The 17311-nt window shown below is 40.7% G+C and overlaps 1 protein-coding gene across 5 annotated transcripts in view; it reads right to left on the bottom strand.

Annotated features, from left to right (window-relative positions):
- Positions 1 to 10490: 10490 nt before the first annotated feature.
- Positions 10491 to 17311, bottom strand: part of Mtm1 (myotubularin 1) — a 118102-nt gene continuing 111281 nt past the window's right edge. For 2 of the 5 annotated variants that reach the window (XM_038316810.2, XM_038316811.2), the window contains exons 15-16: positions 14024 to 14085; positions 10491 to 12180 (exon numbers count right to left, since the gene is read on the bottom strand). In XM_038316810.2, the coding sequence (XP_038172738.1) occupies positions 12039 to 12180; positions 14024 to 14085 (204 nt within the window). In that variant the 3' untranslated portion in view covers positions 10491 to 12038. The remainder of the gene's footprint in view (positions 12181 to 14023; positions 14086 to 17311) is intronic. The other 3 variants (XM_038316812.2, XM_038316814.2, XM_038316813.2) reach the window with 2 other exon arrangements.

The raw sequence follows: 17311 nt of genomic DNA, 5'->3' as shown, positions 1-17311 counted from the left end.
GCCTGCATAGAGGTTTTAGAAGCCATGCTAAGGTAATTGTGTTTTGATTTTCCAACCCATCTGATGACCAATTTCTTTTTCTTAGACACTCACTCTACAAATGTAGGGGCAAATAAAGAGTGCATCTGTCAAATGTCTCCACAAATATAAGGATTGCAAAAGAAGCTGATTGTGATGGTTATGATTCTTTTGGGGGGTGATGTGTGATTCCATCTGTATGCTGTGATTACCATTAATGAATAAAGAAAGCTGGCTTGAGCTTATAGCAGGGCAGAACACAGTTAGGTGGGATAAACTATACTGAATGCTAGGAGAAAGAAGGGTGGAGTCAGGGAGAAGCCATATAGCCCCACTGGAAACAGACACTGGGAACTTTACCCAGTAAGCCACAGCCATGTGGTGATACATAGATTACTAGAAATGGTTAAATTAAGATATGTGTTAGCCAATAAGAAGCTAGAGCTAATGGGTCAAGCAGTGTTTTAAATAATATAGTTCAGTGTGATTATTTTGGGGGAATTGAGCAGCTGGGAACTAACTAGTGGCCATCCTCCAATGGGGGAGGAGGGAGTGGGCAGTCAACTTTACATAAGTCAGGGTCATATGAAAATAATATCTCAACTGAAGATTCTTCTCTTGCAGATTGGCCTATAGGCAAGTCTGTAGGACTCTTTTTTTAAATTAATGGTTGTTGGGAGTGGACCCAATTCACTTGGCATGGTACGTCCCCTAGGTAGGTGGTCATGGATGGTACAAGAATGCTTGCTGAGCAAGCCATGTGAGCAGCACCCCTCCATGGCTCTGCTTTAATTTCTGCCTTAGCTTTCCCCACTGACAGACATGAAGAGTAAGCCAAAATTTTCCTTCTCAAGTTGCTTTTGGTCATGATCTTTAATAAAACAAAAGCAAGCAAACTAAGACACTGATTCCTAATCAGAGACCATTCAATAATCTTGACATAAGGGTGCATTTTGACTAAGATTATCTTAACTAGTAATTTCTACACAGTCAGTGCTACACCAAGTACACAAAATTTCTTTAAGAAACAGTCAACTGGTTTTGAAAAAGAGTTTTAGGTTTCAGAAAACCTGAGTAGAAAATGGGAACTCCTTCAGTCAATAGCATTTAAGATACTGGTCCACTTTGGGCATGGTCTCATATACTATAAATGCAGACAAAAAGCATGTGTGGCTCTCTTGACTGCTGGATTCAGTTCCAGTTCCAAGTGCTCACAGAGGACTGCGGATCACTACTCTTTCTCAGAGTTTATCCCCAGATAAACAAACCTTTGTTATATTCCAGTCTGGGCTATTGTGGAACTCTTTTGTCTACCAACAAAATTAGCACCCAATGTGGGGCAACTACATCCACATAAAGCCTGAGAGAGCTTGAGAAGTAATTCTAGACATAAAAGAGCTGAGTTTAGCATGACTTCTTGGTAGCTGCATTTTTTTTCAGATAGACTCTGTTTGCTGGTGGCAAGCAGAGGCATGGCTCCTTAAAGAGAAGTCTTCCTGACTAAGCATTAGCAGCAAAAATTGCACAGCTTCTTTAAGACACACCATCCTGGTTCCTTCTGGCAGAATGAACTCTGGCTCTTTTGGGGGAGGTCCAGCACTTAAATGGGGTCTCTGAGCAGCATGTTATAATTGCTTAATGGTGACATAGACCCGTTGTGTCCCTGAAGCTGAAGTGGTATACATGGCTTGCAGAGGTGGTGAACATATCTCTGCTATGTTGTACTGGGTGGAAGAAACAGGCAGGGTCCATGGAGTTGGTCCTAGCCAAGCCCACTTAGCATTTAAAAAAGTGCTCCTGGTCAGAAAATGATTTCAGATATACAATAAAGACAGATTCAGATGAAAAAGACCTCTGAATGGGTCACAGTGTTGGATGAATGTACATATGCTTGGGAGAGAGAAGAAAAAGAGTATAGACAGTTACAAAAAGGAATAGTTAAAAAATAAAAATCCTTTAAGAGACAGTAAAAGTAATATAAAAGTATAGTCATAGATTAAAGGAGTAAAGAAAAATAAATCAAGTAAAGATACACAGAGAGTCTAAATTTTGTGTTTTCTTTGCATTTTTTGACTGCAAAGAGACATTTGATTCTGGGGGCTGTTAAGTTAAACCAACATAAAGGTATCTTGACTTCAAAATCTGGGTCTAATGATATGTTGTTTTGGAAAAGAGGTTCTGCTTTCATTTCCACAGAAGATGAGAACCTGTGGATTCCTTCCAGGCTAGTGTGGTTTTATGGAACAAGATACCCCAAAAGTTCTCCACGAACCCTAAAATTACTTCACCCAACAAAAATCAGGAAGGAGTTCGGAGAAAACTAAGTCCAAATTCCCCCAAATGATTGTTTATAATGTTTTTATTATTTAAAAGGGGTTGGGCATAAATCATTAATGGTCATAGTCAATCTCTCTTTTTTAAAAATAAATAAGGGGGATATGCTATAGAGATGAATACTTTGCATTGGTATGGATCTTGGTCTATTGATACAGATTTAAGGTCAATTTTGTTATATGTATATTTCTGCTTTCGATTAAGATATTGAGTTTGTGCCACTTATTTAAAAATGTAATGTATATTAAAGAATTTAGATTAATAGATAGTCATATATAATAGTCAAATTTGTAGTCATGATAGTTAGGTTTTCTAGATGTACAGAGATATATTTCAGATTGATAGGTATTCTTCAAATCTTTAAAAGACCTACAGAACTTGACATTTAAAAGGTTTTAAGAACTTAGACTTCTTTCCACAGTGCAATATGTCTGCTTCTGGAAGCACCAATTACTTCAAGAGGATTATGGGCATCAAAGAGGCTTCTTATGGAGTTTGTTAGCCATTTGGGCAAGAAACTGCTCTTGCCTGGACTGCTTGATGGTATGCTGTATGAACTGAATATGCAGAAAAGTGACTGCTGAACATTCCAAAAGACAGGATGGTCCTTTAGGGTTCCTGTTTCACAGAAGAAAATGCCAGATATTCTGCAGGATACAGAAGAAAGTAACTGACAAACTGCCAAGATAGGTGAATCAGGCTTTCAAATTTCCTGCTTCGTGAAAAAGTCTGCCAGATACTATGGGCTTGTAGGCTGAAGATGGATGCCCCAACATTACAGAAGAACTTTGGGTGACCGACCAGGCAGCAAGATGTCTCTGTCAGTTTTAAAGTTTTGGAAGTTGCTTACAATGCACTTCCTGTTTACTTAGGTCATATTATATCCTTCTAAGGTCTTTGATGGGGTTGAAGACTAGATAGTCATAATTACTTTCCTCTCATGACTTAGCCAAGCCATTTTTAATATAAGACTTAGACTCCTAAGAAGGGGATAACTATTGAAACACTTAGCATATGTTTGTTGCTTGATGTTCATGTTGATTGTAATTCTAATTTTTATGTATGTTTTGCCTCTTCTTTTCCATGGACAATACTTGATATTTGTTCTATTGTACATAGTTTTGTATTAGGCTTAGAACTCTCTTATTTAGACAAAAGGGGGAGGTTCTGTGGGAACTCCTTCAGCCAAGAGCCTTTAAGATACTGGACCACTTTGGGTCTGGTCTTATGTGCTGTAAATGCAGATGAAAACTGTGTGTGGGTCTCTTCGCTGTGGTATTCGGTTTCAGTTCCCAGCACTTACAGAGAACTGCAGATTGCTATTATTTCTGTAAGTTTATCCCCAGATAAATAAACCTTTCTTATACTCCACTCAGGGATATTGTGGAACTCTTTTGTATGCCAACACAGCATATTGTGATTGCACAAGACTGGCACACAATGAAGGCAGTCAAAATTCCAGCATGGAAGGAGAAAGAGCAAAGAATCCCAGCTGAGGAGTTATTGAGAGTTAATAGCTTTTGTGGGGGGGGGTCAGCTTTCTTCACGTGTGGCCCCGGTAGGTTGACCATGATTCATTGGTTGGTTCGAGACTTAAGTGCATATATGGAGCACTAATTTGAATTTTATGTATTTTCATGCCTTTTCTTTTAAGCATTTTCATTTAAGCTCATTTCTTTTAAGCATTGAATAATATTCCATTATCTGGATGTACAAGAGTTTTGTTTTAAGATTTCTTTACCTCTATATTTTTAACCAAATTGCGGTAACTGTCTGATAGACATTTGACAGCTGCTCCAAACAGTGATATGAAGGGTTGTGCCTGGGCATGGGTTTTGAAATTCATCTGGGTAACATCCAAAGTGTATGATGGCTGATCCATACGGCAAAGCTATGTTCGGCTGTGTAAGAGACATCACCCATCTGTTTCTCCAAGTGATTGCACCATGTTGTATTCTTACCAGCAATGAAAATGAATTGGTGATGCTTCACACTTTCACCAGGATTTGCCATTGCGCACTCCAATAGTATAGTGGTGTCTCGCTGTGGTTTACATTTCCCTGATGGCATGTGGAGTGTATGTCATATGCTACTTACAATAGGAGAAAATATGATACATATACAGGTTACATATAGGGGACAGAAAAATCCCATCCACGTGTGTGCTAGTGAGGTGTCTGTTCAAATCTTTACCTGTTTTTCCCACTTTAAAAAATCAGGTTGTCTTATTGCTGACACATACCTATAACCTCACTTTATGGGTTACATAAACTGAGGCGGGAGGATTGTTACAACTTCAAGGTCACTCTGGTTCAGACAGAAAGTTACTGGTTATCCAACAAGGACTACATAGCAAAACTCATGTGTGTGTTGGGGGGAATCTCAATCTCTGTAGTCTCTTATCAGACATATAAAACACGAGATTTTTCTCCCAGACTAAGATTTCTTTATTATTCTCTTAACTGTTTCATATTTTTTTAAAAGTAGGGTCCTTCTTGCCAAGTTTTTTTTTCCTCCACAGAGTGTTTTTGGTATTGTGTCTGTCATTGCTAAGTCTGAGGTTGTCTAGATCTTATTTGTTGACTTTGTTTTTGAGACAGGGTTTCTAGATTTTCTTTAAGGACAATGTGTTAACAGTTTTAGCTCTCAGCTGTGAAGGAATAAAAAGCCCACCTCTGTGGCCCTTGATCAACACTGTTGTATAACTCCTACTGCCCTGGCTGATTTCAGGTGCCAACTTGACACTGCGGTGCAGACGTGTGAAGAGACAGTCATGATGGACACCATGGACAACCACAGCATGTTGGCTGGCTAACTAGCACATGCTAACTTCGGTAGTTTGAACTAAATATTACAAGCCCCTTGATGCTGTTGTTTCCACTGGTGTTCAAGGAGGCTTTCTGCTTTTGATTTTACTCTGAGTTTTCATTTTCTTCAGAAAGTCACTTCTGAGGCCTGAGGTACAGGTGGGATGCCCTAGAGAGCATGTCATGTCACCATGAGCCCAGTACTGGAGAACTTTGGAACTACTGAGTGGATGTGAATTCAAGCTACATGACAGAGAGGTTGCTGGTGGGCAGTACTTCTGGGGACAGTTTGACCTTCTCTCTCCTCGGTTCTGAGCCAGTGCGAATCTCCCTGAGGCCCTCTGCCATTGCAGTCGGATGGGAAGTGTATGGAACATGGAGCAAAGCAGGCAGAAGTCTTTTGTGTTTTCTCTCCCATCTGCACTTGTGGTTATGTAATGTAGCACCACGAGGTGTGGCTTACCAGGAGAGATCTTAACCTGCGTCCATCTCGGAGAGGAGCAGCATGGAGACTCCTATGGCGACTGCCTGAAGCGTCTCCCCCACTCTACTTCCTTGTTCCCACAATTCTGTTCTGTCTACTCCACCTACCTAATTTTCTGTTCTTAAAGGGCCAAGGCAGTTTTCTTTATTAATTAACCAATGAAAGAAACATAGACAGATAACTCTCCTCCATCAATGTAACAAGTCACCAGCAGCAATGTAAGCATCTATCCTGGAGGGCAGAAGTCAGAGAAAGTCAGGATTCTATGGGATTGTCTTCTACTTTTTCTGACATATAAAGGCTACTGAACTCCCTGGATCATGCGATCTCCATCCTCACAACCAGCCAGGCCAGGCCAGTGCTTCTCACATGGCAAGACTCTGACACTGTCTGTCTCCCTCCTGTATTTTTGAAGACAAGAGCAGCTAGATCAGGCCCACTGGAAAAATCCAGACTGTCATCTTAAGATCTGTTGTTAGCTTTGGTCAGTCAGCTTCTTATAGCTGTGACAATATACAGAGATTGGGAGACCTTGGAACACTCATCCCTAAATGGGATGTCTTCATCAAATCTCCTCGTTTAGAGCTCAGGGAACCCTGAGGAAGAAGAGGCAGAGAGAATGTAAGGGCCAGAGGTGATGGAGAACACCAATAAAACAAGGCCTCCTCATCACAACAGGACCGACACATATGAACTTGCAAAGACTGAGAGTTCTAGAGCTGAAAGGAGTAGAAACAGGTTCCCATCCCTGCTAATCCCTTGCAAATGTTTTTTCAACAGTCTCACCAGGGGAAACAAACTACTCCTAAGGGTACAATGCATGCCTACCAGTAGATGGCCAAACAGTTGATGGAGGGTCCTTGTCTCAAAATGTCATGGCAGATCTTTTTTCCTTAAATCTTTATTTGATTTCTATCTCTTTTACCCTACAGGTCCTTTGTGTATATATGAAGGCTTCTGGTTTTCTGTTTCTATAGGATTCCTGAGGGTGTGAATGAGTAGATCTCCATGTCTATACCTTTTTGTGCCTTTTCTTGAACTCTTTCCTTCGGTTTGCTTGTTTTATCCTATTTCGATGTGTTGGTTTTGTTTTATCTCACTATGTTTTATTTTATTATTATACTTTAGAAACATGTTTATTTTTTAATGAAAGAGAGAAAAATAGAGTGGATCTGGATAGGAGGGGAGATGGGGAAGTTCTGGGGGGGGGAGTGGAGTGTCGGGAAACTGCAACCAGGATATATTATATTAAAAAATCTATTTTCAATAAAAGAAAAATTATCTTAAAAATTCCATTCCTGTGTGTCGACTGGCCTCTGTGGTGATGGCATGGCCCTGTTATTCTGGTTACAGTTCCTTTTGGCCTGTGTTCACTCCAGAGCCTTGTCCTATTATACAGTAGCATTCTTTCCTTTAGGTGACTTTGTTCTCCACTGGCTTCTTTTTCTCCCTAAAGCCCATCTTCCAGCCTAACCTCAGAAAGCAGCCAGCCTTTTTCTCCTGTCTTTACAGATAATTCTCCAGAAAGAGAAGCCTAAACGTATCTGCACTTCACTCATCATCCTCGCAACATCCATGCATTCTAATAAATGTATACTGTATGCCAACTATATGCCAGAATCCTTGCTGGGCATTGTAGCCAAGAAGCAGAGGGAACAAGTATCTGACCTACCAAGGAGGAAGAAAGACATGCAGCACACAATTCCAACTGAGGATGGGGAATCGAGGTATTAGTGGAGCACCGAGCAGAGGACTTGAGATGAGAATGAGGGTGTTGTCAGATTAGGAGATTCAGCAAGTCAGCTGCAGTCACCCACTCCCAACGGAAGAGCCAAATTAAGAGTGAAACACAGAAAAGGGAGAGGTTTAATGTGGCTGCGCTGGGAAGAGGGATAAAGAAATCTAGCAACCCATGTCCCCAAAGTCTACTTTGGAAGTCCTACTATGACGGTAGGGTTTAAACAGAAAACAAGAGAGATGCAGACTAAGCAGCCAGCCAGTTCCAAGGGGCAAGTCTTATGTAGGGAAGTCTTATGATACTCGCTGGGTGATAATAGGAAGATGTGTTAGTTCTTTTCAGTTTCTTTGTCCTCAGTACCACAGCTCCTTGCCAGAGTTTGGAACATGGTTACCTCAGTTCTGATGCAAAAGCAATAGGTTTTCCATGTGAATGTCCCTCAGCCTTGTTCCCCTTAGTTGCTTGACCTAGCCCCTTGGCCTTTTAACCTTTCATGGTGTTTGCCTTATGTCCCAATGAGACTGTTTTCAAGTGTGTCTGTGAGGGACACCCTAGAATCCACTCTGAACTATTTTCCATTAATCACTTGTTCTTGAAAAGACCTCTTCCTTTAACTGCCATCATGCGATGATTCCTTTCTGTGCTTCTTCCCCAATCTGCCTCTTCAAATCTTGGGGTTCGTCAAATTTCTCCAATTACATGGGCAATGTCATTTACCCCTTTGGGTTTTGTCCCCATGCCTGTTTTTACTTCTTCTGTGAGCCCCAGGTTTAAGTTGCATCCAGACATTTCATCAAACACAGCATGGCTCAAACCCATCCATCTTACACTCTGATATGATTCACTGTTGACATACCCTATGTTAGAAAAGGAAGCAGGAAGCAGAAACCACAGTCTAGACTGAGCACCACCACTCTGGAAACCAAGAAAAGCTCTGAGACCTGGAGCTGCACCGTTTTCTTTCCTTTTGTTGTTTTGTTTTCTTTTCCATCTTATCTTTCCAGCCACAGACTCCTGGTTCTTTTTAAGTATGTACCTCTGCTTGTTTCTTCATCAGGTCCAGTCCCCATCAGGTTAAACAAAGTAGCCTCAAACTGGCCTTTTCATGATAGGCCCTGTGCCCTCAACTCTACCTTTCACACATGGACTGTACCTACCTTTTTGCCTTCTTCTTCCAGGCTTGGGTATATTGCACTGTGGGCATTCCAATTTTCTTTACACTGTAGTACATATTATGTATTAGAAGCTGCTACTCTGTTCCTTTGTTCCTCGATGAGTTGCTTTTGTTCTGTCATCCATATATCCTAAATAAGAATTACTTTTGAACTTACATGATTGAAATGATACTACAGTCTTTTTGTTTTGTTTTGTTTTGTTTTTCGAGACAGGGTTTCTCTGTGGCTTTGGAGCCTGTCCTGGAACTAGCTCTTGTAGACCAGGCTGGTCTCGAACTCACAGAAATCCACCTGCCTCTGCCTCCCGAGTGCTGGGATTAAGATACTACAGTCTTTGTGTCTGGTTTCTTTTAGTTAACATGTTTATGGAATTCATCAATGTGATGTGTGGCCATAGTCATATGATGATTTTATCCTGGTGTGCAGTATTCTGTTGCTAAGAGTGTGCCACAACTTATCTGGCCCACTGTAGCTGGATACTTATTTCTAGCTTGTTTATGGCTATAAGCAACAATGCTTCTTTGAACATGGTGTGCATTTTTCTCATTCTTCAACAGTAGAAATACCACGTCAAAGGGCACCATTTTGACTTACCAGGTAATACCAAGTGTTCTCCAAAGTATTACACAGAGCTCCTACTGGCCAATACTTCTGGATTTGGCATATTTTAAATTACTTGTAACATTGCCAGACCTGGGGAGAAAGGCTTATAATCCAACTATTTATGAGGCAGAGGCATGGGATTGCAAAGTCCCAAATTTACCTAGGCAACTGAGTAAAATCTCATTTCAAAGTTGGGGCTGTGGTTAAGTGGTAAAGTAATTATTGAGCCCTAGGGTCAATTCCGGAACAAGACAAGGGTTGTGACACAGGAGTGTGACATAATACCTCATTGTGGCTTCTATGTATATTTCGGATGAAAGGTGTGGCTTAGTTCCTTTTTAAAAAAAAAAAAAACAAAATCTTTACGAAATTTCTTCTAACTTTACATTTAAGGAACACAGTAGGTTTTTGACAGATTCATAGAGATGGTTATCATATTTAAGAAAATCTCATAGTTATCCTGCTTTTGACAAGACTCCTAAAACTATTCTAAGAGAAAATCTCAAATACATTAGCAACTACAAGTCCCTATTTATCCATTAGACTTCTGGATTTCTCCACCCTACAAATTTATTTATTTATTTATTTATTTTACTATGGTACAAATGTAAACTGATTTGAAGCTCTTGACCTTTGTTTTTATAGGAGTTTTTTTTAATCATCCTCAGTGATTATGCTTCATACATACATACATCAGCAGCAAATTCTTTGCTGCTAGGGGATGTGGCTTACCTGGTAGAGTCTCTAAACACAGGAAGCTCTAAATTCAGCCCCAAGCACTGAATAAAAACTGGGCATAGTAGCATATCCTAGTGTTTTGGAAGTGGAGGCAAGAGGATCAAGAGTTCAAAGGTCATCCTCAGCTACATTAGGACAGTCTGGAGACTCCATTTTAATTTTTTTCACAGAATGGACTTCCACTACCTTGTCAAGGTGAGATGTTTTCTATCCTCTGTTCCAGGTGTATGTGTGTGTGAGGTGAACTGGCATCTGTGTGCATTTTCCTTAAGGTCTCCACATGTGCCCATCAATAGTAAAATCATTTGGCCATTTATCAACCAGAAATGGAAGTAAGCTGGTTGTGACAGTGTGTGACTGTGAGATGTAGGCAGGAGGATCAGGAGTTCAAGGCCAACTGTGGTGCCTCAGTTAAGTTGGAGGCCAACTTGAGATATATGAGACTTTAGGTCAAACAACCAAAAACGAAAACAAATGTTGCTACTATGATAAAAAATAAGCATGTGGAATAGATCCAACAAAAGAAAATACGCAAAAGAAGATGGGCACCATGCATACCTTAAACACACACAGTTATATCCCTGGATATTCTGTTAGGTTTTAGTTAAATATATTTATTACAGCAGGTCTTAAATATTCATTGTCATGAAAATGTTTCCATGAAATTTCACGAAGTCCTTTGAGCTATTAGTATTAGCATTTTTTCTTTTTATGAAGTGACACTTTTTTAATTTATGAAATATTTACAGCGTTTACAAAAAGCAAAAGAATATCTAATAAAAAAATTTATACTTATAAAATCCATACATTACACTACTATATTTGAGATGTCTTATTTGGTAGACTGGTAAGTTATGACATAAAATAATTTACAAAGATAAATCTAATCTCTCTTAATTTGCCAAAACAAAACCATTTTAACTATAAATAATCTTTACAAATCACGGTAGAACATTAATTAAATGCTTTCACTTTAGCTTTAGCTTTTATAAATATATTTACTAAATGAATTAGTTCAAATATCGGATAGAACTGTGCCATTAAAATTTCACTTCATACTACAAAACAAAATGAAAAAAACCTGAAAAAAGCAAACTGCCCAGTACTTCAAGTAATAATGTGCAGAACCAGTTTTTATGCATGCACATGGAAGAGAAACCCAACACCATTTATATGGAGATACATAAACAGAATACTTTCAAGAATACACTAAAAAATGTACACCTGGGGCATTATAAAAAAAAGACGCTCTAGCCATAGCTCTTCCATCCAAGACGGTAAAGCCAACACTTTGGCAGATAAGCTGCACTGACTAGAGGCATGTTTGCGAAAATATTCACCTAAGCAGCAGAAGGCAGCTGACATCCTCACACAGTGCTATATATGGAGTTGGCCTCAACCTGAGTATGACTCAGTGTCAGACAAGCTCCTGGGGGAATTTAGAAAGCAGAGCTTGCAAAATTAAGGAGAAAAATCAAACCACATCACTTTTTAAATATAAAAATATGCTTCTCTTGAAAAAATGATGAGAGAACCTTTTATTTTCAAAATTTCAAAATGATGAAACACTCATCTTTTTTTTTACATTACCACTTATGGTGGTATAAAAATTGGCAATTATTTCAATGCCTTGCTCGTCGAATCTGCCGAGGAAGCGGAGTGCAATTTGGCTTTGGCAGTACTGCCCATCTTTCCCATTTGGATTCATTTTAGATAATCCAAAGCAACTGTTGTAAGCAGCTGGAGGAAAATCCATTTTACAAACACAGTTCCCCCTTGGATTTAAAATAATGTTTCAATTAAGTCCACAAAATATATACTGCATATGTAGCATTTATATAGATGTAAGTTAAATTTAAATTTTATCTTCGCAAAAGTGCTTTGTAAAAAATAGGATTTTCCAGAACCCCCTCTCGACTCATTTCTTCTGATTGCCACACAGACACCATAGAGTTCTTATAATATGTATTACAGAAGGCACATACTCAAAAGTCTAAGATATTAGTTCAACTTCTAAATGGAGGCAGATATTTGAAATCTACTTTGTACACATGCTCAAAATGAAAGTCAACTATTTCACTTATCCAGAACTCAAGTGCAGTGCCAGTGATCCCCTCAGAAGTGAGTCTGCACATGGGGCATCATCTGTGAAGGACTGGAAGGTGAAGCAGTGGGGTCAGAAAGCTTGGCGGAGTTGGCGAGCTGCAATTCCTCAAGTTTCTTGATATAATCATCACGTAAGGCCAAGAGCTCCATGTAACGCTGCTCCACTGGGTTTGGCTGCTACAAAGAATCACATACATGTTATATTTGATGCCAGACATGCCATCTGCCCACTGCCTTCATATTAACCCCTCTTTACTAAGAACTGACATACAGACTGCACCCTGGACACACAGAGTCCTAAAACACACAGTTAGCTTTTCACCACTGAGGAATACAGCACACACTTCTTCACACTTGCATGGCCACCTCTAAGCATTTATCAGACACAGTTGCAGATTTCTGTGTTGTCCATCCCTAGATCCATTGTCCTCTTTCATTCTGAAGGACAATTCTTCACAATTTGGCATGAGGCTCCTGTCTGTGTAGACCTGTGACACTTTTCCTAGAGGTGAGTATTCAGAAAAACATTACAGTAATAATTTATATTTTTAAAAATCTACATAACTGATAGCACTGTGTATTCAGCAAACTGTATTTGGCTCAGTGTTGTGCTTTCTAAATTCTGTCACTGCTGACTCCCACTTACAGGATACAGCCATGCCCATGCTAAGGGCACTCAGCAATTTCCAGGGCCTCTTAATTGTACATACAATGGTTTACTGAATGTCTTCCTACATATATACTCATGCACATAGCTGATGGATCTTCCTAGGTTTGGGGTCTATGAAGAGTAGAGTACAATCTCTTTGACTTCACTACATGCTGCCAAAGCATGCTTGATGTGTGGCCATGGCCTGGGGCTCCTGCCAGTGATGCCTGGCATTTCCTGCTGCTCCACATTTTCACCAAGAATTGGGAACTTAAGACTTTCTGCCAACTTGAGGGCTAGGCTGTGGTATGCCATGGAAGTCTGTGTCCACACTGCTCTGCCAGACCATCTTACCATGAGCTTCCTCTCTGAATGAACACAGCTGAGCGCAGCAGCGCTCACAACCTCTGGACTGGGGTCAATTCCCACTTTGCCCCTTCCCAGCTGTCAGCTGTGTGTGCCTGTATCAACCCTTCTGTAGAAACAGGCAATGCCCCAGCACGGCTCTTCTAGCATTGTTCGGAGGGTGCCGTGAGTCCGTGCCACTGTCATTCTTTCAGCAGTCAACAGGGTACTGATGTTGGCATAAAGGCACAATGGGATCCTTCTCAGCATGCTCATTTCTGTAACCCTTTATTCTGAGCTCCAAATCCCAGAGTGCACACATCTTGAAGCGTCCAGCTCAATGAATCGCTATGAAGGTGTATACTTAGGTGATGATCACCCGGATGAAGATGTGTGCGAGAAGAGCTCTGCAGGAGACTCATGTTCCAAGGCCATCAAAAGTGGCTTCCAGAAAGTTTGAGCAGCATATGAAACAGGAAGAGAGAAAAGCTAAAGCCTGTAAGAGTGCCTTCCTTTAGCACATATAGTAGCTGCCAGAACTGCCCTGCATCAGTCTGTGTTGAACTGTCTAACCAAGCAGTAACTGCCAATGAAGCTGTGACAGTGAGCACCTCTGTCAAAAGCTGAGAAGAATGGGCCCTGCTAGCATCAGACATGTGATACGACCAGGATTCCAGAGCAGCAATCCTGAATCTTGAGGAGTAAGACCATGCCTTACTTAGCTTCTTATGGCTGCCCTAACAATTGAACACAAAGTTTGGTGACTTAAAACAAAAAGTTAGCCACCCTCTGTTGGCCAAGTGTCATCAGGACCACACACTCTCTGGAGGCACTAGGAGAGAATCCTTCCTGGCTCTAATCCCATTTCTGATGACACCTATGAAAACATTACTCTATATCTGTCTTTCCATGGCCTTTCCCTCTCCTCTGTGTCTGTGTTGCAAATCTCCGTCACCTCGGTTTTAGGTAGGAGAATGCCAATCAGTGAATTCAGGGCCAAAGGAAATTACAACTGCAAATACTTACTATTCAAATAAGGTAACTGCAATGATTGATCTTCCTGTCACCTTGACTGTATTAGGAATCACCTAGGAGACACACAGTATGTTTTGATGAAGACTCTATAGAGAGTTCTAACTGAGGAGGAAGGACTCACCCCGAATGAGAGTGGCAGCAGGCTATGGGCTGGGAACCCAGACTGAATCATAAGGAGAAAGAGACTGAGCGTCAGCATTTATCCCTCCCCCTCTGTTTTCTGACTGTGGGCCCTAAGCTCCTGCCACCATGCCTGTTCTGCCACGATGGATTGTATTTGCAAACTGTGAACCTGTGTTGTTGTGCCAGGTATTTTTGTCATAGCAACAAGAAAAATGACTACTACAGTCACATTTGTAGTGCCTAAGTATGTGTGTGTGTGTGTGTGTGTGTGTGTGTGTATGTACATGTATCTGTGTACATATTCTTTGAGGGAGAAAGGAGTACCGTAATTCAACCTACCGCGGGATTCCAAAGAGTGAATCAGTTGAATACAGCTGCAAATGTGTTTGCCCCCATATTTCTATGGGGACTGCTACTTTCAACAGTATTGCTCAGGGTCCACAGCTTTACCAAAAAGCCCTCTTTACTCTGTTTGTACCAAGTACTGTTTTCAAAAAAGCCTACGTGCTGTTAGGGCAATAATGCTTGGTGCAGTGGCTAATACCCACTCTGTGCTGCTCAGTAATAGCCTTTGCTTAGCTTTCTGTGTTCAGCTGTGCTCAGGCGCTGGTCTAGGTGTTCAGTGTTCAGTCAGCAAGAAAGCCTGATTTCATGGTGTATGTCTTCCAGCAGGGGGAGACAGGCCAACAATAAACAACAATTCTGTGACGTTATCAACTGCTAGAAGATGATCGATACTAGAGAGCAGAACAAGATAGAAAAAGAGTGGACAGGTACGGTGTTACTGGCCATCTAATTTGTGTTTATGGAATGAGACACTAAAGAAAGGAATGAGTTTAAGGGAAAGGCTTGAGAGGGATAAAGGAAGAACAGAGGCCAATGTGGCTAAAGAACTGTTTCTCAAAGGATTTTTGAGACAGGAAAAAGAATAAAGGTACAGGGTCCCCCAAAAAACCCAGAAGCCACTATAAAGACTTGGTCCTTCAGTCTTAATGAGGTGAGTACCTTCCTAGCCAGTATGGAGAAATGTTGTCGTTAGATGTCAACTTCACAAGGACTGCTTTGGCTGTCATGCTGAGGACAGATTCAGAGGAAGCAAGGGTGGCCCCAGGAGTTCATCTAGAAGTGTGCTGCTGTCACACAGCTCACCCTGAAGTGGGGGCAGAAGCATATTGAAAATTGCTTGTAGTCTGTAGTGAGTGTGTGTGTGTTATTAATTTTATATGTATGGGTGTTTTGTCTGCATGCATGTATATGCACAATGTGCAAGTCTGATGGCCGCAAAGAGGTCAGAAAAGGGCTTCGCATACCCTAGGACTGGAACTACAGAAAGCTGTGAGCTGCCGTGTAGGTGCTGGGAATTGAACCCAGGTTCGCTGGAAGAGATCAACAAGTGTTCTTAATTACTGAATTACCTCTCCAGTCCTCCTCCCTCTGACCTATATATTTTGACATCCAAATGGGTTCTCTTGGCACAATGACTGTGGAGTGCGAGAGAGAAAGTCCTCAAAGATGACTTTAGGTTTCCTGATAGGGCAACTGGAATGAAGATGACAGCAGGAAGAGGAGTTGGAAGGGAACCTTAGGTGTTCTTTTTGGATGTGTGACATTTAATTTTGTATCCTGCCATTATTTACTAAATAATGCCATCTTCTTATTATGCCAGATGTCTATAGCCATGCTGATCTGTTCCTAGGTCATATCAATTTTTGTTTTTATATGTTATCAGCACTAATTATATAAAATAGTTTCATCATAACATTTTTATACATATTATATATTTTGATTCTGTTTGCTCCCCATCCCTGCTGATTCCTTTTCTCTTCCTAACTAGTCATCACTTCCCACTTTAATGCCTTTTTTTCCATGGTGACCCAATGAATTTAATTAGGGTTGCTTATAGGAACATGGGGATCTTGTCAGTGGTTGATAGACAGGAAAAATATCTCCCCCTCCCCAGCAACCATTAACTGAGGATAACATCACAGGGGTGGGGGCAGGGAGGGGCCTCATAGGTTACTCCTCCCTAGCTACTGTTAAGTGCTTATAAATCCTTACGAGGGGGGTAGAGTCTTATGAGTCCCTTCCCTTAGCTACTGTTAATTGCCTATTAGTTTTCAAGGAGGGGGAGAGCCTTCATAAATTCCTCCCCTTAGCTAATGGCCTATCAATTCTCAGGGAAGGGTGGATCCTCATGAGTCCATCCCCTTAGGTACTGTTAAAGGTCTATTACTTCTCAGGAGGACAGAGCCTCAAGAGTGCCTCCTCTTAGCTACTGTTTACTATCGATTACTTTTCAGGGAGGGGTGGAGCCTCATCAGTCCCTTCTCCTAGCTGTTAAGTGCTTATAAATTCTCGGGGGCAGGTGGTAAGGACTCATGAGCCACTGTCCTCTAGCTACTGTAGACTCCCTATAAATCCACAGGGGAGGTGGGCATATGAGTACCTCCACTATAGGATTAGGAGAAGCACAATCTTATACAGGTCTGGGTCATATAATTCTTGACAAGGAGGGCAAGTTCTTCCTTGATATTCTCCCAGTTTTGGTTATCTAAAACAATCATCTTTCCTATGAATATTAAATTTTAGAGCCAGTTTGACAACTAGAATCAGCACATATGCTTAGACAAGAAAAATAAATCAGATGTGACAAAATCATTTTTACAGGGGCATGAATGTATAACTGGAATGAGTTTTCTAAACTGTTAGCAATAAGATACTAAAACTTACAAATGAAAAAGATCAGTGAAGTAATGAATATAAAATACAGAGAAGTTATTAACCTATAGATGCACAAAACAGTTAAAGAATATTAACAGAGGAGCCCATTTCTGAGAGTATGTAAAGACAAGCAAGCAGTGAAGTCTAAAGTTCAATGACTTCAAATGTTATACCTGAACTTCTCACTTAGAAATTAGTGTGCACCAAACTCAGCACAACATACACAGAATAGGATACTTATCAAAGAAGCATTTTCACAGTCAAATGATTTTCACATTTGTATGCCTTTTAACTCTTCTACTAGAAATGACTTAAATACCATACATGTCAGATGGTTTATATGTCACTGGGCCTGTTCTTAACTTTCAGTTACTGAGTTTTATGTCACAGCAAGGACTGACTTTAAGAACAGGCTAGGCTGGCCTTCATCAAGGT

The sequence above is a fragment of the Arvicola amphibius genome, chromosome X (genome assembly GCF_903992535.2).
Source record: "Arvicola amphibius chromosome X, mArvAmp1.2, whole genome shotgun sequence".
In the NCBI taxonomy this organism is placed as follows: Eukaryota; Metazoa; Chordata; class Mammalia; order Rodentia; family Cricetidae; genus Arvicola; species Arvicola amphibius.
Note: the sequence above shows the minus strand (reverse complement) of the source record. Positions and strands in the feature narration are given on the sequence as shown.